The sequence below is a fragment of the Scardinius erythrophthalmus genome, assembly GCF_964197995.2.
Source record: "Scardinius erythrophthalmus genome assembly, contig: HAP1_SCAFFOLD_659, whole genome shotgun sequence".
Classification (NCBI taxonomy): domain Eukaryota; kingdom Metazoa; phylum Chordata; class Actinopteri; order Cypriniformes; family Leuciscidae; genus Scardinius; species Scardinius erythrophthalmus.
The window spans coordinates 1550-24607 of NW_028295962.1; the positions used below are offsets into that span (position 1 = coordinate 1550).

The 23058-nt window shown below is 38.6% G+C and overlaps 3 protein-coding genes across 3 annotated transcripts; 2 read left to right on the plus strand and 1 right to left on the minus strand.

Annotated features, from left to right (window-relative positions):
* Positions 1 to 298: 298 nt before the first annotated feature.
* Positions 299 to 2577, minus strand: LOC308686695 (E3 ubiquitin-protein ligase TRIM17; the record flags this gene model as incomplete). The annotated part of the gene is given in 5 exon segments (XM_081395128.1): positions 299 to 349; positions 351 to 647; positions 649 to 752; positions 2194 to 2424; positions 2427 to 2577. Coding segments are annotated over 5 exon segments (834 nt in total).
* A 2287-nt stretch (positions 2578 to 4864) lies between these two features.
* On the plus strand, positions 4865 to 14633 carry LOC308686694 (sterile alpha motif domain-containing protein 3-like). The gene is made up of 10 exons (XM_081395127.1): positions 4865 to 4950; positions 6141 to 6350; positions 10175 to 10241; positions 10431 to 10589; positions 10768 to 10855; positions 11472 to 11636; positions 12830 to 13036; positions 13257 to 13419; positions 13577 to 13656; positions 13812 to 14633. Exons 1-10 carry the CDS (start codon positions 4920 to 4922, stop codon positions 14106 to 14108), a joined length of 1467 nt encoding a protein of 488 aa, XP_081251253.1. The 5' UTR covers positions 4865 to 4919; the 3' UTR covers positions 14109 to 14633.
* Positions 14634 to 20375: 5742 nt separating this feature from the next.
* LOC308686696 (zinc-binding protein A33-like) lies at positions 20376 to 22521 on the plus strand (the record flags this gene model as incomplete). The annotated part of the gene is made up of 5 exons (XM_081395129.1): positions 20376 to 20822; positions 21060 to 21155; positions 21862 to 22095; positions 22247 to 22317; positions 22406 to 22521. Coding segments are annotated over 5 exons (964 nt in total), but the record flags the coding sequence as incomplete, so codon positions are not given.
* Positions 22522 to 23058: the final 537 nt, after the last annotated feature.

The window sequence follows — 23058 nt, forward strand, 5'->3', positions numbered from 1 at the left end:
ATATGCCAGTTTATACAGGATCATTTGTAAGAGCAAGGTCTCTTTCACAGTGAATCTGTACACAAATTCTCAAATACAGTTCAAATAAGAAATACATCATATTACATAATTTATGCAGGACAAATCCCCTATTCATAATCATACCATATGCTTTATGGCTTAACAGATATTTACATGAAATGACATACATTTTTTTTATTTTATTAACATCATATTTATAACAATAATTATAATTTATACAAATATTAGTAGGATAGACCATTTCTCAGATTCCCATAAATTTGATTTATAGATACATCTATTTATCTCCACACCGCTCTGTGTTAATGAAAGACATTTTGTCTGCATTATAAAAACACAACCTGACGTTTCTCACTGTCTACATAAACCCTAACTCTTCTGGGTATAATCTTGCTGACAATTATGTTTTCACTGCCCCTTACAGCATACACTCTGTCATATTTTACTGAAAGAGATATGTTCTCAAAACATTTAGAAAATAATGCCTGCCAGAGAGAACCATTCTTCTCCTTTGGGTAATATCTAACTGTAAGTCCACGTTCCCATCCTGGTTCAACTCCTATGTCAACCTCCCAGTACATCTGACCAGGTTCATGTTCTCCACAAAATTTTTCCTTATAACCTTTTGTGAAACTTCTGGAATTTGGCAAAGCAATCTTCCCCTTGAGACTGCAGATGGCTATCTTTTCTGATAGCCAGTTTCATGTCTTTGTCTAACGTATCTAATAGATCTAAGAAAAAAAAAAGAGTCAAACATTCTCCAAACAAATGATAACTTAATAAAACGTCTCCAAATATAATAAATATGGTGACCTAGACATATGTGTATAGGCCATAATGTTATTTGTATTTTGTGCATATTTTATGTTTAATAATAGTATATTTTTCTGTGTTTATCTTATATTTTTTTGTTTCTTATGTAATGTTTCTAAACTATGTATTTGGTATTTAGAGAGTAGGATGTGAATGTTTAGAGGATGTATTATTTAAGCCTGTAGTGGCATTACTTCCTGTGTGGTCAGCTGTGGAAGCACAAGGTTTTTCGTGTCTTTTGTTTGCTTCTGTTCTGTTTGGAAACTAGAATAAATCAGTTTTTTGTGAAGGAACCTATTTTTTACAGTCTATGGAAGGAACATGATGCGTGTAGAGACTTTACTGACACAGATAATCACCAAATTATGGACTTTACCTTTATGGTTGTGTCTTATAACAGAAACAAAAATGTGAGTATGTTAAATAATTTTTCATAAAACATTACCATGAGAGATGTTCATTAGGGCTCAACTCAGCATGTTTAACAGGGCCTGTCTCTCCAAACAATTAGTGGCAGGTCAGTTTCATAAGGGCCAAGGGTGAAATGGTCAGAAATCGCTTTAGCACTATCAATCCTTGTGCTAGAAAATAATCGTTTTAAATTTATCTGCCGCATAAAAGTCACATTGGTTGGTTAAGAATAAAGAATAAATGTTTAACATGGTTCGGCTCCAGCATCCCCACAACCCAGTGGTTTGGAGAATGGATGAATGTTTAAAAGGTTAACCCATAATGTTCCCTCTGAAAGTAATTTCAGCCATGTGTCATATACTCCCACCAGGGTCAATAAGTGCTCTCACAGTCACATTATGTTGCTTCTCGTTTCTTAAATTGCGCGTCCTTGATTTCTTTCCTTGCTTTCTTTCCTCACGCCATAGCAACTTACTCCCAACCCAAGGACGCACTTAAGTATCACTTCAAAGTTTAATCAACTGTGCTCAAGGTATCTGGCCTTATGTTGTTTAAGTTTGGTTATCTAAGAAATTCATAATAAATAATAATAAAGCATGATGCCCTGATGAAATATGTAAGCTGTATGGTTTAATTAAATTGCAAAATGTAAAATATAAATTAACATTATAGTGACAGATATGAAGGGGGAGGAGAATTAAACGTGCATCAAGTTTTTCGACAAGAAAGACACATACACCTGTGCATCCTCACTCATATGTCCTCTGGAAGCTTCCTCACTCCTCGTTCCTCGTGGTGCAGTTAGAGAATTCTTATTCTTCTTTTGAATTTAATGGCGGTTGGCAAATTAGCTTTGATGTCGTTCAAGAAATCCCTCAACAAAAACACATTATTAGGCCTACAAAAAGCTGTCATTACACTTTCATCCTGTCAAAATGATATCCTAGCTTCTTCTAGGCTTGAAACTGTGTCCACGGTGTTTCTCTCCCTCCTTGCAGATGGGGCAAACCAATCTCTGATCATTCTCACAGAAAAGTTTGAGTTGCTCTTCATGGACAGGACACAACAGTTCTTGTGCTTTCCTTGGAGTCTGTTGTTTTGTCTTGCGCTGTTGTTGAACGACGTCCACAACGTTTCTCAGAACTCGGTTACCTTTAACATCCTGTCTGGGGAAGTTTCTCTGCATTCTGGGCATTTGTGAGCATCTTCACTCGATTCCAAATAACTTGTAATACACTGTAGGCAGAAAGCATGCTCACAGGGCAAACTTACTGGATCTCGGAAGTCACTCAAACACACTGGACACATGAGGTGGAGAGACATAGAAGCCATGAAATCTCTTTTTAGAATCATCTGATGTTCAGTGAAAAACAGAAAGCTTCCCCTTTTGAAGTCCGACTATGTATACACTCCTGATGGAACAATGAATCTGTAGAGTTTGTTCAGTCTTTTATTGTGTGAGATCACACCCTCTCGCTTTAGTGAACAGGATGTTTTACTTCTGCATTGAATTCATGAAAAAATAAATAAAGAATCCTTTATAAAACAGTATTGCAAACAATTTAATATAATACTAATAAAAATAATTTGTTAGTATTAGTATAAATGTAAAAAAACTTACAGCATCTGTTAGGTCAATGTTAATATATAAATATAAAATATACAAGGGAAAAGTTTACATTTATAAAATATTTAATTTTATATGATTAAATATATTTTTGGACTTTTCTAATAGAAAAAGTGGAGAACTTTGAGTTACGAAAGTTAAAAATGGATTGTGAGTGAATTTATGAATTTATGTTGAGTTTTTACAACCATAAAGGGATAGTTCCCCCAAAAATTTAAATTCTGTCATCATTTCCTCACCCATTATTTGGTTCAAACCTGTATGAATTTCTTTCTTCTGCTGAACACAAAATAATATATTTTGAAGAATATGGGTAACCAAACAGTTAAAGGACCCCACACTCTCAGAAATAAAGGTACAGTGAGGGTACAATTAAGTACTTTAAGGTACAAATTTCACAAATGTGCCAGCAAAGGAACAAACATGTATTCAGCTGAGTACCAAAAAGTACCTTTCCAAAGAAAAGGGGTACACAATGAAATATGCATGGTGAAAGGTACATATATGTACCCTTTGAAAAGGTACATTGTCATATAAAGTAATAGTTAAGGTACAACATTCACAAATGTACCATTAAAGGTCCTATCGTGTTCCCATTGGGTACTTAGAAGTACCTTTTGGGTACACATCCTGCAGGGTACAAAAAAGTACCTTATTCAAGTCAAAGGGTACACTTCATGTGGGGTACTAAGAAGTACTTTTCAAGTTACAGGGTACACAATCCTCTGGGGTAGCAGCTACTTATGTGTGCCTTTTCTAAGACTGATAGAGCCTTTGTCATAATTTGTAAATGTGGTATGCTGAATAATCCTCTGTGATAAGTGCATAATTATTATCACTATCAAGTTTCGTAAGTATTTTCATTCGTTTCTGCTAAGGGATTATTTACAGATTTATACTCGATTTTTATAATTATTATCATTATTGTTTTCATTTAAATAATTGTTGCATATATTGTGGGTTCTATAAGCACTATTGGTTCGAATTAATTCAATAATATATTATTATAGTTAAGATAGATGTGTGTGCTTGGTTGTGTGTGCGTGGGCGCGGCTTGCGTGCATTTAGAGAAGGAGTTCTTCTCGCGATACGTTTCATTCAAGATAAAGCAAAGCTGATGGTCGCATCATTAATTAATATCATCCTTTACAGGTAACGAATGTATAAAATGTACACCATCATTGTTTTAGATCTTCATAAGAAGGACTGTTAATTGTATTATTTCTTATGTATATGAGACTGTTGAGTCTGTAAACTATAGTGTTAACGATCTGTGCTGCGAACATTGTTAGCAAACCTGGTGTGATTAGCGCCCGCGCGCCGCGAGTTATGCAGAGATAAAAATGTGGAGATAAAGTACCGAGTATAGTGTTATTCTGCATGTTTTATGTTTTCCTTTATTCATTAATTCTGTGATAAGTTTATTTCATGCTGTTTCACTGATAGTGAGTATGTATGTGACGTCATGAGTATAGGGTGAACTTGGATGTCAATGGCATGAATGGAATTTGAGTGTTTACAAGAGCAGCATGTAAACAAACTAATCTTCAGCGGCGAAATAAAAGCCTTTTATTGACGAGACCGGTCTGCGAGACCTCCAGCTCACAGCGGGGTCTCTGAGCAGGACTGGCCGAGCGACGAGCTAGCGGCTGGGGCAGGCGCCTGCTGGCTGTCACCTCACATTGAGCTTCTCAACTCCGAAAACTTTTAAGCAAATTGTCAATTTGGCATCAATTTTCACAAGACTGCCTATATTCGAAATCTAAACAGTTCTTTTCTCGCCTAAAACGTTCTCATAAGTGAATTTAGTGATGAATAAGATGGCGAAAATTGTTAAAATTGTCCTGTTGTTGGTCTGTCTAATATTATGACTGGCTGTTTTTTTCGCGCCGTTATTCGCGTTCTACGTCAGCGGTCACTTGACGCCTCTTTCTTTCACTCACTGTCAGTCGCTGGAGCCTGCTGGACCCTTTGCAGCTCAACAATGGCCCTGCCAACTTTATCATCAGATGAGCTGATCCAAACTTTAAAAGAAGATGGTTTAACTATGACAGAGATTGAAGTGCAGAAATTCAGAGGTGAGTACTGTCGTTAGCTAACGTAAAGTTACATTTAAGTGACACTTGCTGATTAAAGTTGGCTGCACGTTAGCTAAGTTACAGTTAGATCGAACTAACATTTATATCGGGACTTATTTGTAAGTTTCCACTAACGTTCGTTAGCTAGTTGTAAAGATTGTAAAGAAAAAAGCATAATATTAGCTGACCTAGCTAACGTTTGCCAGCTTAGAGTTGGCTCGTTAGCTCGAGTTCCTCATACAGAAAAGTTGAGTTAAAGTTAAGTTGATGTCCAAATAGTGCTGCAGCTATGTAGATAATCAATTGTGTAGGTGTTTAGTGTACGGGTATTGTATATTTATATGTTGAAGATGTTGGATGATGTTCGATTCCATTTGTGCACGTGGAACTCAGTTTAACGTTAGAAGATGGCGGCTATGTTGTGCACGTTAGAATAGACTAGTTGCATGTGGCCGCCATTTTGGACATCGGATCAGCGAGTGTGCGGTTAGACACTTCCAGTTTCGCGTTACGCCCGGTGCAGGTAGCCGGATAAAGCCGAAATGTATCTTTTATAGTTGTTTATAGAATCAATTATCACTTAAAATACTTCTAAGATCCATATTACTATCACACGAGCGAGTGGCAATTAAATGCACCGGCGTAATGCGACACACTCGCTGATCCGAAATCCAAAATGGCGGCCACGCGCAACTAGCCTATTCCCGGGTCTTCTCTATAGCAGTGTTTCTTAAACGTTTTTCAACATTGTAACTTACCCCCTTTGAATTGCTTTTTTAAGCCAAGTATCCCCTAACCAGTGCAAAACATTTTTGGTAGGACTTTTTTTAAAGAGGAAGAATACAAACAGCCTTTTTAAACAAAAACAAAAAAAAACATTTAAATGTTTTTTTTTTTTCAAATGTAGAATCCATCACTTAATTCATTCATTAATATAGTATAATTATTGTAGGAATTATGCATGATGTATTTTTAAATCAGTATTTTTGCAAAAAAATTCACGTACTCCAAAGTATCCCTAGGGGTACACTACCAATATTTGAGAAACACTGCTCTACGGAACAAATGAAATCTGTGGGAATTTCTGAAATGTGGACAACCAGTTACTGTGTATATACCCATAATGCATGAGTAATGATCAAATTCCAATGTGCTATTTATTAATAGAAAATTTACTTTTTACTTAATAGAAAATGAAGTGGATGGAGAGACGGTACACCTGGGCTTAACTGACTCAATGCTGGACCATCTATTTAAAGGCTCGTTCAAAAAGCAGGCCAAGTTCCTTCAAATAGTACGAAAGATGCAAGAGCCTGGACACAGAGAGGCCTGTCCCACTCAAAGGAACACACAACCCAACATGGGTAGAGACTGTCCCGTAACGGCTACTCACAGCACAGGTAGCCCCCCCCCCACCCCACCCCACCCCACCCCACAGCACTTCAATGTTATTAATGGAGAGTAGGGCTGGGCGATAAAACGATAGCGATAATTATCGTGATATAATTTTTCTCGATAAAACGATATCAAGAGGTCGATAAATGTTCGATAACGTTTTTGCGTTCCAAAAGCGTAACGAAACTCATTTGAACCGCGCGCCACACGGACCATTTATCCGCTCGGCTCAATGTCCAAACGGCAGCGTGAGCTCAGTAGAGCCGATGCGTTTACTCTGATCGGTCTCGGTCACGAAATCCAGTGAAAAGGAACACAATGTAAAGGCAGATGAAACAGCGCTGACAAACAGGAGAAACACTGCGCAACGATAGTCATTTTCCGTCTACAAATTCCCATCATTTACCATGGATTTACTGTAACATTAGCCTAGTAATATTAACTGCACCATGAAAAGTGGGATATACATATTGAATTGTATTATATTATTAATGTAGACAATGTATTAAAGGACTAATGGAATATAATTACAGTATTTAATGTATAAAGCTATTTAATGTATATAAGTATATAAGCTAATGTATTTACTGGCTACTGTTTTTCATACAAATACCATAGAAACAGACCTGCCAACCTGTACGCATTTTGCGTAGCGGATACGCATTTTGACATCAAAGTACGCTGGTACGATTTGTTAGTCTAAACTACGCAAAAACCTGGTGACGCCTCTGCACGCGCAGTCCTCAAATCAAGCAACAGCAAAAGAAGAAGAGTTCGACCAATCATAGCGCTGGATTCATTCCCCAAATAGCAAGCGGGGATGATTGACAGATGCGTAAGGCCTATCATTAAAAAGAGACTGAAAATCGACACCAATAAAGAATCCCGCTCGATCCGCCTTCTTCTACTCCCGCGGCCCGCAGTCTGACTGATTTCATAAGCGAGGACAGTAACGTTACAGTAGTCACTGTACATCTGACTCCTGAAGGTAAACGGGCTGGGCTGGGCTCGATATGGAAAGTTGAAATATTGTACTGAGTTAACCTAATCCTATGGATTCGATGATCACACGGATCGCATGGATTATCTTACTAATACTCCGTTCTTCATGGTCACTCAGAAAAAGAGGAAGACATCATTCAGCCACGCAAATAATAAAATGCTCAAGAAATACTGAACAATAAATCTTAATAAACTTGAAATCGCTATGGCTTCGTGATTATGAAAGTGATGTGATCATTTGTGGATTACGGATAAGCGCGAGTCTGGAGAAACAGGCGTTTATTAATTAATTCTCAGTGCTAAGAAACGTAGCCTTCATGTGTTACGTTATTGTGTTAATAATAACTAAAGTACCTAATTATGTTACATATTTATTTTGTATGAAAACTAGCGTGTTAGTTATGGATTAAAAAGTACCGTTGTATCAGTGCTGCGCGAGCTCTCTCACAAACACGGACGCGCGCACAGAGAGAAGATAATTGTAAAATTAAATTTGACGGGCTAAGTTTAAATTTTGTTCTTGCTTGTTTTTTGTTTTTTTCTGTGAAAATGCCAGAAAGCATTTTGTATTATCCATCCTTGTTTTTAAAATTCGTTAAATGACGAACGTTTTAACAGCCCTTATACACGGGTTTCTTGTATACAAACTATACCGGATGCGCGCGCATCCAGGAGGCAGAAAACCGCTATCTGTTATGCCGAGTTCTGTAAAAGAACATTGTAATTAACGTAGATTTCGCATTGTTTGTAATTTCTTGTTGACTCAATAATAAACTGCAATTTCAGAGTTGGATCTGTTTGTTTGTGTCTCATATTTAAAACGTCCAACTGTTTACGAATCAAAATCCGGACATAATGTGATGCATGTATGAATTATTATGTTAGACTAAGTTAGTAATGTAATAGCCAATGTTAGCAGTGCAGCATCTCTAGACCCCGAATTTGCTTTTATATAAGTGAACTTTGTTTACGTTACTTTACGACCTGCAACATTTCATGACACATATAACGTTACTTTACTGTAAATCAAAGATTTGACGATGGATTATGTGAGAAGCCATTAGTACCTCCGACCGTGGCGATTATAATCTATATATAAATATTAAAAAACTTAATCTCAGCAATGGTGAGATCTTACCGGATCCCTGCGCAATACATGACGATCTTTGGATTGTGGATGACAAGAGGTGGCCAGCAATTGTATGGCCTGATATATATAATTATCTTATTCAGACACCAAGTGTGTATACAAGAGAAATGATTAGAGCGTACAAATCCCTTGATGCATACAACTATATACGTGCTATGTGGTCATGTGCAGCTCGTCAAATTATGAATAGAAAGAATATAACATACAACTTCCTCCTTCTGTCCCACTCTTCCATTCGCCTAGATTTGGAATTACTTACAACACGTATAATTTAAATGAGCAGATAAAACACAACAGATAGGCCTGCATGTAAATAAATTACGCAACAACTCCTTGGCATTTTGACTTAGCGACAACAAAACCACTTTGCTACTAGCTTAAACCCTTTACTCCGGTACGAAGACCGCGGGTCTTTTGCCTCTTGGTTGCGTGCGCAAGCAGTGATGACGTCGCCGAGAAACCCATGTGTCGGATTTAAGTATTCAAGTATCTAACTTACCGGTATACTTGATATTCTTTTTAGAATAAGTGATTCGTTATGCTATTATTGGACTCCTGTCTATTTATTGTCAACTGTTTCCTATAATGTTTTGGCTAACATTTATTCAGCTAATGCGTGTCCTGTTTAAAATGCGCAATGTTCAAATGCAAAGACCACGTCACAAATAGAAGCCCTTTTCCCTGTGTTATTTAGTATCATATTTGGATATTGGAATAATAAATTAAGTAGCCTATCTTTTTTTTTTTTACAGTTTTATAGTGGTTTCTTAATTTTAGACTAGTTGACCAGCACACATTTTATGCAATGCAATATAATGCATGTGTGTCGTCGTCGCCGTCGTCGTCCACACCCCCACCCCCCCCCCCCCCCACCCCGTCGGTACGCAAAAAATAATTTCAAGGTTGGCAGGTATGTAGAAACCATAATGTTACATTTTGCCATGATAGTGAGGTGCTACAGGCTATGCCTGGTTTCATCTGTGGTAGTCATGATCTAAATGCGTGATACTGGATGACCAATGGTTAAGTTAAATAAAACTCAGAATCAGAAAAGTCAGTATTACATAAAAAAAAAAAATGATATGTTCTGACAATAGAGTAGTTTAAAACCACAATTAACGCTCTGGTTTCTACAACTGTCACTTAGGAGCAAAAATCTGCCTTAAACTTGAAAGAAATAAAGATTTGACTTTTATCGTGATAATTATCGATATCGACTGATTTTTTATTTTTTTTGGCCATATATCGCCCAGCCCTAATGGAAAGGTGATTTATGAAGTAGTGTTGTCACAATACCAAAATTGTGACTTCGATATGATACCAGACTAAATACCTCAATATCGATACCATGGGGAAAAAAACTAAATCAGTAGTAGTAGTAATTGAAAAATATGACAGAACTTACAATTCATTGTTTTTTAAATTCATTTGAAAAAATTCTTCTTTTTGACCATTCCTTCCCCTTAAAATAAAATAATAATAATTGCATGCCATTGACATTATCAATCATGTTAACATTTGCTAACCTTTAACAATTCTGGTTAGGATGACCAAAATCTAATTTCATGAAACGAGTTATTTAATATTTTTTAAATGTAATTTTATAATTACAATATAGATATTTAATTTAATTGTATCTCTGCTATATGAAGGCAATATAATTATTTATTCTTACAGAGGACATGGACACAGAGGAGATCCACACTATTACATTTCAAGTGCTAGATGTTGATGCTGCTACGAGGTAAGTGTTGAGTTTCATTCAACTGCAACACCAACTCTCTTTTATTAAGCTCTTATACTTACCTGTTTTAAAGAAATCGAAACAAATCATTGTACTTTAAAGTGGCCGTGAGGGCCTCTCGGCTACCGTAGTACTTACTATAACGAACTAACAGACGTAAATTGTCTTTATTTTTTCTTGTAAAACTAGTTCTCAGTCCTTTGGGAGACTGCCTGATGTTTATGTCCTCCCATCATTCCCTAAAGAGCTTCAAGCAAAGCTGGATGCCAAAGAGGAGGTCCAGAGAGTTCCACAATACAGGCACAAAATAATACGAGTATTGCATGAGACTGTTGCCATGTATACTATGTAAGTACTACTGGCTGTATTCTTTGTCCCGTGTGTGTGTTGTGTGTCTTGTTTTTTGTCTCTTGCTGCTCATTCTGTCTTTTGTTGGCACTGTTTCTGCTGGACTTGTCCATTCACCAATCCAATCCAGATGCTATATCTATCACTAATCATTTACTTTTACTGGTTTCTGTTCTAGGTATCCCACTCACACAGAGTATGTCAAGGTAGCCCAGGCATTAATCCGGAAATACCCATTCCTGAAGGATGTTACGGGAAATGGCTATGTAAGTAGCTTTGCTTAATGTACTCCATGATAAATATTAAACCATGTGAATGAACTCTGAAAGTCATTGTTGTCTAGCTAGCTTTGTTGTAGTCCTATCCTTCATCCTAATATGTGTGTATTAAGTCTCTGGAGTGACAATGGAAGCGTCCATATGCCAATCGACCGTTTCCCCGTTTATAGGAGCAATGTGACCACTCACCTGCAGCAGGTCTCTGAATAAAAGCACAAATGTTTACCTCAAAGCTTCCTCCAGACCTCCACCAATGAGGTGGGATAATTAATTAGTTAATATCCAGTCAGTTGTACAATTGATTAATCAGGTATGTCCTGGTCACTTATTCCAATAGTATAGGACAGGAAATGGTAGATGCAGTTTTACTTTCAGGAAGTAGTGGAGCTGGTGAATATAGCCTATAGGCTACTGTATATGGACACACATTTGAGCCTTGATTCCGCGACCTGCTGCAGGTGAGTGGTCATATTGCACATATAAACTGTGAAACGGTCTTTTGGCGTATGGACGCTTCCATTGTAACTCCATGGGACTAGCTTTGTTCATCCAAAGTGAGAGGTTTTGTTGAGTAATTTGGATTTATTTTTGTTGTTGAAATAAGCATACCTGGCACATGTCGCTGAAACGCAAATTCAAGACCGAACGTGCTCCACTTGTCCAAAATGATGAAGTGAAACTGATCAAAGAGAAGTTTGCCCATGGAACGAAGTCCAAGCTACCTGATGCTGAGAGTGCAAACACCTCTCTGAGAACCAAGCCACGATCAGTGAGTTGGATTTAAATAATTTTTGTTGTTTGATTGTCAAACAAGGGAGGGAAAGGGGGTGGGGAGTTGATTAGTCACATGTGCACAAGCCGTGGTAAGGGTCGAACTGTAAGGTCGTATCCTTACCTAATTTCTTGTCTCAGCTAGGGCTGTCGTGGTGAAGGAATTTCCCTTGCGGTAATTTTGAGTGGCTCAATAGCGCGATGTGCCATTTATTTATTTATTTATTTATTTATTTATTTATTTATTTGATTTATTTATATTTATTTGTTGCTATATAAATAAGTGTTATGATGTGGTCAGCATGCACAAAAACTAGTACATTTTCAGTAATGTAACCGAAACTAAACAGTGTCTATCTGCGCATTGAAAGGCTGTCACTCAGCACGCAGTTACAGTGGGAACAGCCTGTCTTTGATTCATATAACCGTTCGTTCAACGAACACGTTCAAAAACGCTGATTCATTTAAAGATAGTGATGAAACAAGGTGTTACTTTATTTTTAACTTTGAGCTCCACTTTTCAAGGCTCAGCTTACCGCGTCGCATGGGTAACGCTGAAGCTGATGCGATTTAATGTGTGGCTTTCTGATTTTTGTTTCCTGCGGCTTCCTCACGCTGTGGAATGCTGACCAGCGCTGTCACTGATGCCAGGGACATATTCAACATATTTCGCTTTCCTTGGACACAGCAACCTTTTCACAAATCTATATGACTTTACCTCATAGACAGACGCAGGTAATCGCACGCAATCCGTCGATCATTCGTCGGTCTATTTAGGCTTAAGTGCAAATTCACAAAGCCTCTGTACAAATCACCATGATAAAAAAAGTCTCGTTATCATTATTAACTTATTTAACATTCAATATATGTGAGCGAAGTTCAAAACAAGAAGGGTATTATTGCCTTATGAAAAAAGAAAATGCGAATATTGCGGTGTGCTGCGATTACTTGCATTCCTCTGCGGTTGGCTTGTCAGTAGCGCGGTACTGCAATATTGCGGTTATCGCAACAGCCCTAGTCTCAGCTAAACATACCCCCCCCTGCCTGTCTCTTTCTTTCACTCACCTCTCCTCCTCTCTTTTTTCCCCCTCTCTTAGAATACAGAAGTCAGATCTCTCAGTCTCTGTCCCACACTCCCCTGGCCTGATCCTTTTTTTAATTTTTCTGTTCTGTTACTATTTTGGTCAATAGGAACTTGATGTTCTTGGGGAAGATGCATCTTCAATCGCTGGTCATGTTAAGATTCTGCAAACACAATACAGCAAGGCGCAGCCAGACACTGTGATTGTACGCGACCTAATGCAGAGAACTTTAGCATGGAGGCAAAAGGAGATTGCAGAAGGAATGAGTGTTGAGGACACTGTGAAGAAATATCCCTTCTTAAAGACACCCTCAGGAGTAAGTGTTAAAAGTTAGATGTACCCTAGAACAACAAGACCTTTATAAAAACATTTAAATAAGTCTTGACTTTGTAAACATGGTTTGTTTAAACAGAGCTAGTATAGTCTAGAATTATACTCCACTTCGCATTCTCTTAACCCCCCCATAGCATGTTAAAATACTCTGTAATCCCCTTTCCCTCATGGTCAGGTGCTTACTTGTCTTTGTCTTTCTGCAGCTGTTGGAGGAGGTGGGTCGTATCCACTCCACAGCGAGCATTAGCTTCACTGATGGCTTTAACCAGATTGTTCCCAAAGTACTTGCCCTGGCTCAAGGAAAATCTCCACTAGTCAAACAGTACTTGGAGGCCAGAGAAGAAGCGCTTACCGAGGATCTACCAGGTACTTACAAAACGCTTATTATGAGTGTACTCACACAAATCAGTAGACAAAGTGCATTTTGAGATGATAATCAGATTTTGTGTTTGTATAAGCTACTGGATGCCTAAAATTTCCTTCAGGATGAATAAAGTATCGATTTTTCATGATTCTCTTCTAGGAATGGACTTCAGAGCGGCACTAATCCTCCTGCCAATCATTTTTAAAGAGAGTGTGGATCATCACATTATGATGGGAGAGGTATGGATCTCTAGCACTCTAGTGTTTTGTATTTTTTTTCTTTTTTGGGGGGGGGGGGGGAGGAATGATAGGATAGGATCGGATCGGATCGACTATCTCTTTTTCTTTTACCAAACATGTGTTTGCATCCCTGTCTACTTTGCTGTATTCTTCAGGGTGAACACAACACACCATACCCAATTGTCCAGGTGACCCAAGAAGACTGGAAGTCCACATTTGAGGGACGAAGCTCCTGTTCCCTGAAGGTAGACAGGGTCGAGGTGTGTGAAGGCATGAAGGTAGAGGAAGCCATGATCTCCTCGTTTTATTCATATTTTGTTTTCAATCTTGAATACCAACCCAAAAACAAGAACACTCTGACATTTCTCCAGCGATGTATTGCGAAAATTAATGTGAAGGGAGACCGGCCTCTGCCGACGACTGTAACCAGAGTTATAAACCACCTCTTCTAAATGCCTCGTTTACACCCACGTTTACACCAGTGCCCTAAGTGCCAAAGAAAAACTTTCACTCTTATGAAGTTGGTCCAACATGTGGGACTAACTCATGCCCATGAGGCAGGCTTCTCGATCACATGTGGACTCAATGACTGCCAATCCACTTTTTCTAGTTACCCATCTTTCAGATGTCATGTTTATAGAAAACATAGAGCTTGTATTTTACCTGCTAGTGAGGAGCCTGCTAGTGAAAACCCTGCTTCTGAAGATGAACATGAGCATGTTATGTGTGATGATGCAGATGTCCAAACCCCCCCTTGTATGGACACACTTTTATATAACTTTAAAAATAATCTTTGTAGCTTCATCCTAAAATGCAGGGAAAAAAACAATTTACCAGAATCAGTTCAGCAGGAAATTCTTAGTGATGTAAACTTTTTATTTTGTTTTTTTAAGGAGAATTACGATGAATTTGTATCTTATCATCTTAAAGAAAATGGTTTTGATGTCAAAGGATGTCCTGAACTTCAGCAGGTTTTACAGTCCAATGATTTTTTTGAGGAAGCATCAAAAGAGTTCTCTTCTCAGTTCAAATTGAAAGAATACTGTAAGTCAATGTTAGACTTGACTGAACCAGTTCAATACACTTTAAGAGGGTCTACAGGACATAAAATAGGTAGCTTCTCCTATGTTCCCATTTCTGATGTTTTAAAAAAATATTGTTCTCATGAGGATGTATGGGATGACATAGTGTCTGTAAATATTGAAGATGAACAGGTCTTAACTGACTTTAGTGATGGATTGTACTATAAAGAGCATCCTTTCTTTAGAGAATATCCAAATGCATTACGACTGCATTTTTATGAGGATGAATTTGAGGTAGTAAATCCTTTGGGATCAAAGAAAACAAAACACAAACTGTGCGCCTTCTACTACACTGTAGGTAATGTACATGGAAGGTACAGGTCTCAAGTGAAGCATATTCATTTAGCATTACTGGTGCGCTATTCCTATTTAAAGGAGTGTGGCTTAGAAGTTATCCTAAAGCCACTGCTAGATGATCTTAAAGTGCTCTCAACAGATGGGTTCACCCTCACTGTTGGTGGGGTTGAGCAGAATGTCCATGCAGCCCTAGCTACCATTTCAGGTGATAACCTTTCAGCTCACATGATTGGAGGATACAGTATGTCATTTAACTCAGGAAGAGTTTGTAGACATTGTATGGGAACATATACAGATATAAAAGAGAAATTTCAGGAAGATAGTTATGTTTTAAGAACATCTGACGTTCACCGGTATCACCTGGAATGTATCCAGCAAAATCCTGACAGTAGAGTAACATATGGGGTACAGTGTAGTTGTCCGTTTAATGTGCTTCCTTATTTTGATGTTACGAAGTCCTTACCTCCAGACATAATGCATGACATGTTAGAGGGTGTCATACCTTTAGTTTTGAAACTTGTCCTGTGCCAAGCTCATAAAGAGAAACATATTAGCATACAAGAGGTGAACGAAGAGCTGCAGAGAATGACAATAGGTCAAAATGATAGAGCAAATAAGCCAGTACAGTTGTCTGAAAGATTACTACAAAAAGGAGGCATTGTGGGCTCGGCATCTCAGAAATGGTGCCTTTTTAGACTTATTCCTTTTTTGATCGCACATCGTATACCTCCTGAGTGTCAATATTGGCGTGTGTACCTGTTGTGCCGAGAAATTGTAGATATTGTTCTAGCTCCAACGGTGAGAAGAGAGAACCTTCCTCTTTTAGATGTACTTGTGCAAGAATTTTTGACAGAGTTGAAAGCTGTATTTGGAAATGTTATTACACCGAAGTGCCATTATTTAATTCATTATTCTAGATTAATTTCAATGTTTGGGCCTCTTCGTTCTCTCTGGTGCATGAGGTTTGAAGGCAAACACCAATATTTTAAGAATATTGCAAGTAATTGTCGTAATTTCATTAATATAGCTTCCACTCTGAGCAACCGCCACCAGTTAAAACAATGCTGGGAGTTTTCTTCAAATAATTTCTTAGATGATTTTGAGAAGGTACCAAGAAGCAGTACTAGCACTCCATTTTGTTCTTTACCACTTACTCTCCAGTGTGCTCTAGAGCAATATTTTACTGATGTTTCTTTTAGTGAAGATAAAGTTATTCAACGTGTTTCAGAAGTAACCGTTAACAATGTCAAGTATGCCACACAAGATGTTTTTGTTTTGGATGTGTTGCATGGTGAGAGAATTCCTCTTTTTTTCCAAATGAAATACATTTTTAATGTGGACACTACATGGGTTTTTTGTGGAAAACTGATATATCCAAAGTATTTTAGCCAGCACTTTTATGCTTATTCAGTCAAATTTGACCTGGAATGGACTGTGATACAGCCTGGGGCAGAGCTAGATTTTAATGCCCTTGATATATATACAGTTGATGGTGATATCTTTGTGGCAATGAAATACTGTGTGTAAGAATTATTGTACAAATATTTTAGCACTTTCATGAATTGACTAATCTTTTGATGTTGTCTTTCTCTTTAAAGGATTAGTTCACCCCAAAATGAAAATTTCCTAATACACTGCTCAAAAAATATAGGGAACACTTAAACACAATGTAACTCCAAGTCAATCACACTTCTGTGGAATCAAACTGTCCATTTAGGATGCAACACTGATTGACAATCAATTTCACATGCTGTTGGGCAAATGGAATAGACAACAGGTGGAAATTATAGGCAATTAGCAAGACACCCCCAATAAAGGAGTGGTTCTGCAGGTGGTGACCACAGACCACTTCTCAGCTCCTGTGCTTCCTGGCTGATGTTTTGGTCACTCTTGAATGCTGGCGGTGCTTTCACTCTAGTGGTAGCATGAGACGGAGTCTACAACCCACACAAGTGGCTCAGGTAGTGCAGCTCATCCACGACGGCACATCAATGCAAGCTGTGGCAAGAAGGTTTGCTGTGTCTGTCAGCGTAGTGTCCAGAGCATGGAGGCGCTACCAGGAGACAGGCCAGGACATCAGGAGACGTGGAGGAGGCCGTAGGAGGGCAACAACCCAGCAGCAGTACACGCTACCTCCGCCTTTGTGCAAGGAGGAGCACTGCCAGAGCCCTGCCAAATGACCTCCAGCAGGCCACATGTGCATGTGTCTGCTCAAACAGTCAGAAACCGACTCCATGAGGGTGGTACGAGGGCCCGACGTCCACATGTGGGGGTTGTGCTTACAGCCCAGCACCGCGCAGGACGTTTGGCATTTGCCAGAGAACACCCAAGATTGGCAAATTCGTCACTGGCGCCCTGTGCTCTTCACAGATGAAAGCAGGTGCTTTCACAGTGCTTTTCACAATTCGCCACTGGCGCCCTGTGCTCTTCACAGATGTTGCAGGCAGCAGAACGTTCTCCACGGCGTCTCCAGACTCTGTCACGTCGGTCACATATGCGCCCTGTGATCTTCACAGATGAAGAAGGTTCACACTGAGCATGTGAAAGAGTCTGGAGACGCCGTGGAGAACGTTCTGCTGCCTGCAACATCTGTGAAGAGCACAGGTGCTTTCACAGTGCTTTTCACAATGCTTTTCACAATTCGCCACTGGCGCCCTGTGCTCTTCACAGATGTTGCAGGCAGCAGAACGTTCTCCACGGCGTCTCCAGACTCTTTCACATGCTCAGTGTGAACCTTCATCTGTGAAGATCACAGGGCGCATATGTGACCGACGTGACAGAGTCTGGAGACGCCGTGAAGAACGTTCTGCTGCCTGCAACATCTGTGAAGAGCACAGGGCGCCAGTGGCGAATTGTGAAAAGCACTGTGAAAGCACCTGTGCTCTTCACAGATGTTGCAGGCAGCAGAACGTTCTCCACGGCGTTTCCAGACTGTCACATGTGCTCAGTGTGAACCTGCTTTCATCTGTGAAGAGCACAGGGCGCCAGTGACGAATTTGCCAATCTTGGGTGTTCTCTGGCAAATGCCAAACGTCCTGCGCGGTGCTGGGCTGTAAGCACAACCCCCACATGTGGACGTCGGGCCCTCGTACCACCCTCATGGAGTCGGTTTCTATCTGTTTGAGCAGACACATGCACATGTGGCCTGCTGGAGGTCATTTGGCAGGGCTCTGGCAGTGCTCCTCCTTGCACAAAGGCGGAGGTAGCGTGTACTGCTGCTGGGTTGTTGCCCTCCTACGGCCTCCTCCACGTCTCCTGATGTCCTGGCCTGTCTCCTGGTAGCGCCTCCATGCTCTGGACACTACGCTGACAGACACAGCAAACCTTCTTGCCACAGCTTGCATTGATGTGCCGTCGTGGATGAGCTGCACTACCTGAGCCACTCGCGTGGGTTGTAGACTCCGTCTCATGCTACCACTAGAGTGAAAGCACCGCCAGCATTCAAGAGTGACCAAAACATCAGCCAGGAAGCACAGGAGCTGAGAAGTGGTCTGTGGTCACCACCTGCAGAACCACTCCTTTATTGGGGGTGTCTTGCTAATTGCCTATAATTTCCACCTGTTGTCTATTCCATTTGCCCAACAGCATGTGAAATTGATTGTTAATCAGTGTTGCATCCTAAATGGACAGTTTGATTCCACAGAAGTGTGATTGACTTGGAGTTACATTTTGTTTAAGTGTTCCCTATATTTTTTGAGCAGTGTAATTTACTCACCCCAATTCCATCCAAGATATCCATGTCTTTCTTTCCTCAGTGGGAGAGAAATTTTGTTTTTTGAGGAAAACATTTCTGGATTTTTTTTCTACCAATTGACTTCATTGGTTACCATCGTTTTTAAGTCCAAATCAATGCAGTTTCAAGAGTCTTTGAAGTGTTTAAACGGGCTGTACGAGATCACAGCTGGATATCTTGGATGGCATTGGGGTGAGAAAATTATTAGGAAATTTTCATTTTGGGGAGAAATAATCCGTTAAGCATACAATGAACACTCACAGTAGCTCATAGTAGTTTAAAGCGTTATGTTATGTTATGTTATGTTATGTTATGTTATGTTATGTTATGTTCTTGCACTGCAGTAAGTAATGCGTTCATAAAGTGATTCTGCAGTAATTAATGCATTCATAAAGTGATTCTCTAAAGTTGCTTAAGTGAAAAACTTTGTTTATTAAAGTTTATTGCAAACGAAGATTGTGGTGTGCGGTCGTTATTCTCTTTCCAGTATTTTAATTTTTACAGTTTAACTTCTTTTAAATCATTGATTGTGGGAAAACAAAACATTGCTTTCTTTTGCTCTCATTCTTTTCTATTAATCAAGGACATTTTTGCCACTTTATAGGTACAATGGCATCGTCGCTGGGGTGGTACCCCTTACGAGAACAAATTGGTACCATCTAATTGGGTACCTTTTTGTACCAGTGGATTAAGGTACAAATGTATTGCTAAGGTACCAAATTGTCTCTCAAAAGGTACAGTATAAAAGGGTACAACTCTGTACCTATGGTAAGGGTACCATTGCTGTACCTCGGGGGTACCACCTCAGCGACGAGCCATTTGTACCCTAGAAGGTACATATTTGTACCTAAAAGGCACAAACTGTAGGGGTACTTCTTTGTACCCATTAATATGGTACAAGTTTGTTCCCCTTGGTGGTACTGCCCCAGCGACGAGCATTTGTACCTTTTTTTTGTCTTTTCTGTACCTTTATTTCTGAGAGTGCACTGACTTCCATATGGGAAAAGAAAATATTGTATAAGTCAGTGGGGTCCATCAACTGTTTGGTTACCAATATTCTTCAAAATATCTTATTTTGTGTTCAGCAGAAGAAAGAAATTCAGGTTTGAAACAACAAGGGTGAGTAAATTATGACAGAATTTTCAGTTTTGGGTAAACTATCCCTATCGTTTATCTCTAAATTGGGTTATTTTTGTGGGGTGCACCAATTTTAAACCATTTGTTCAGCTGTTATGTAAATATTACATGGAAAAAGTTGACAGAATTAACAATGGGCATGTCAACACAAGCTTAATACAAGCATTGGCCTACGTACAAGCAAAAGTTTTTGTGCAAATACAATACAATCTGAGTCTCCAATCTCCATATAGAAATAGGTATAAGGTCTGGCATTCCAGTTTGACTACTTTTAATATTATATAACCTGTGGGAGGAACAATAGTTACGCAAGCCAAATTTAAATGTATATGTGAAACCAAAAGTGTTCACTTGTCTTGATAGAACAAGCACATCTAACAAAATAACATCATCATCTTTGGAAGAAAGAATAAGTTTATTCAACCAAAACAGGACTTATTGCTTAGCAAGATTTTGAAAAGGAAGCTAAAATGCATTCTCCTTTGTCTTTGCAGATCAAGTGCTCCGTGTGTTTGAGTGATTTTACGGATCCGGTGACTCTCTCTTGTGAGCACTCGTTTTGTCGGGAATGCATCACGGGCCACATGCAGGCCAGCCTGGGACCAAGCGCTTGCCCAGAATGCCAAAGGCCTTACAACGCAGAAGACCTGAAATCCAGCCGTTTACTGAGGAACATGACCTCGACAGTGAGAGAGCACCTTGCCGATCAGAAATCGGACAGATCCACATTTAAAGAAGGAGCACAATCCTTAAAATCTCCAGAAATGGAAAGGATGCTGATGTGTTCTGAACACGATGAGAAGCTTAAACTATTCTGTGAGACTGATCAGAAGCTGGTGTGTGTCATCTGCAGGGATGGAGACAAACATAAAGGCCACGTCTTTAAACCTGTGAAAGAAGCTGCGCAGATCAACAAGGTAAATCTCGGTCATTTACATAAGAGCCACATCTGACTTCCTGATAAAAGCACTGCAGAATAAAAACGACTTTCTTGCTTTCAAGTGTCTTTCAAACTATGCTATTTGTGTAATGTTATTCCTGGCATAATTAGGTTTCTAAAATTGAACCCCAGGCTTTAATTAAAGATATCAAGAGAGCCTTCTCTGCTTTCTCTCAGTGCGTTTTAAATCGTGTCTGACGTGTCTTTTCTGTAGGGGGAGCTGAAGACTGCTTTGGGTTTTCTTGCCAAAGAAAATGGACTTTTGGATTACATGATACAACAACAGACAACCGAGATCACCAAAACAGAGGTATCAAAGCATATAAACAAAGAGGAAATAAAAAATAATAAATGTTTTATCTGCACAGGTACCAGAGGCTCCACATCTCATGCCTGTAGCCTACTCATGTTTTTGGCCTATCTATCAATTTATTCAGAAATACATTAAAAAACAGTTCATACACACTTGTAACATACATACATACATACATACATACATGACATACATACTTGAATATGCCTATTTATTACATAATATGTGAATTAAAACTTGAATTATTAACCGAGAATTATTAACCGAGATAGTTTTTGGGAGTGACATTCTTGAGGGGGAAAAAAACTATATAATATAATATAATATAATATAATATAATATAATATAATATAATATAATATAATATAATATAATATAATATTTTACAAGAATTTTATTTTCATTATAATATCAGGACAGTTATATCAGCCTCAAATATTTTACTTTGTCATCCTCTCAAGAATGTCACTCCCAAAAACTATCTCGGTTAATAATTCATGACATTTGTAAAAAAAAAACGAATAATGATAGCCATCCTCATTGTTACATACCGAATTAACCAAGTACATTAGGTTACACAAATATAAATGTTAAACATTTAGATCAGATAGAAATAGCTCCCGAAGGAAAGAATGGATACACAAAAATTCACTAACTTACAAATATTGTCTCTTTTTCTCTCTCTCTCTTTTTCTCTATTTAGGATAAATCCAAAACCTTATCAGTCCAGATCTCTGCTCAGTTTGAAGAAATGCACCAGTTCTTACGACAAAAAGAGGACGAGGTGAAGAAACAGTTGGAGGATGAGGAAAATAAGGCTATAAAAGTCATGCAGAGGAATCAGTCTCTGATAAACAAAAGATTTATGGAGAACAAAGAAAAGGAGATTATTCTGCAGTCAGCATTGGAGATTGATCAATCCGATCACTTTCTACAGGTTACAACACATTAGATTATACATATTTCTATTTTTACAGGGTAAAGTTGTTTATAAAAGCACATATGATAATCTTTTAGGACTAGTTTTCAATTAGGTTTTAGCATAAATAAAGCACAGAAGTACTTTTTGAGTCTGCTTTTTTCTACAGTGGTGGAATGAAAAAGGATTTCCAATGACAAAGAACATGAAGCAGAAGGCCGCTGGGACGCCAACAAATAAGTAAATAACATGCAATGCTGTCATTTAGACCTAAATCACACTTTTTCTTTAGAATGAAGTTTCTGATGCTGAATTGACTTTGTTTCAGGTATATGTCCAGGGTGAAAGATCTTACAGTTCTTCCTGATTCTCTCTTTCTTGGCCCCCATGAAACTCACCTGCAGTTCTTTGTGTGGAAGGAGATGCTGCAGTCCATCAAAGCAGGTGAAGAACGACAAACATGCATGTTGAAAGTTCAGCTAAAAGTGAAACTTGATTTGCATTCCTTGAAAGAAATGCCAAATATATGTATAGTGACATGATGCTTTTTGGCCAGATCTATTAAATTATTCAAAAATACACTACCGTTCAAAAGTTTGGGGTCAGTAAGAATTTTAGTTTTATTTTTGGGGGAAATAAATAAAATAAATCCTTACTTTTATTCATCAAGGATGAGTTAAACTGATCAAAAGTTACAGTAAAGACATTTCTAATGTTAGAAAATATTCTATTTTAAATAAATGCCGTTCTTTATCAAATACAGTCTTGGTGAGCTGAAGATACTTTTAAAAACATTAAAAAAATCTTACTGACCCCAAACTTTTGAACGGTAGTGTATATGTTACCGGTAAAGTGTGTAATCCGGCATTCTATAAAATTCCTTGGTAATGTATAGAATTAGGTAATGTATTTTTGCCAAAAACCATCAGGCATTCTATACATTGCCTAGGCATTCAATACTGGGATTTCACACTTTGCCGG

What these genes read in the sequence shown, in the direction of transcription:
- LOC308686694 (XM_081395127.1), top strand. Translation starts at nt 4,920, where the DNA reads ATGACAGAGATTGAAGTGCAGAAATTCAGAG. An exon ending in TGAAGTGCAGAAATTCAGAG is followed by an intron (nt 4,951 to 6,140) that starts GTGAGTACTGTC and finishes TTTACTTAATAG; the next exon opens with AAAATGAAGTGGATGGAGAG. An exon ending in TCTTAAAGACACCCTCAGGA is followed by an intron (nt 13,037 to 13,256) that starts GTAAGTGTTAAA and finishes GTCTTTCTGCAG; the next exon opens with CTGTTGGAGGAGGTGGGTCG.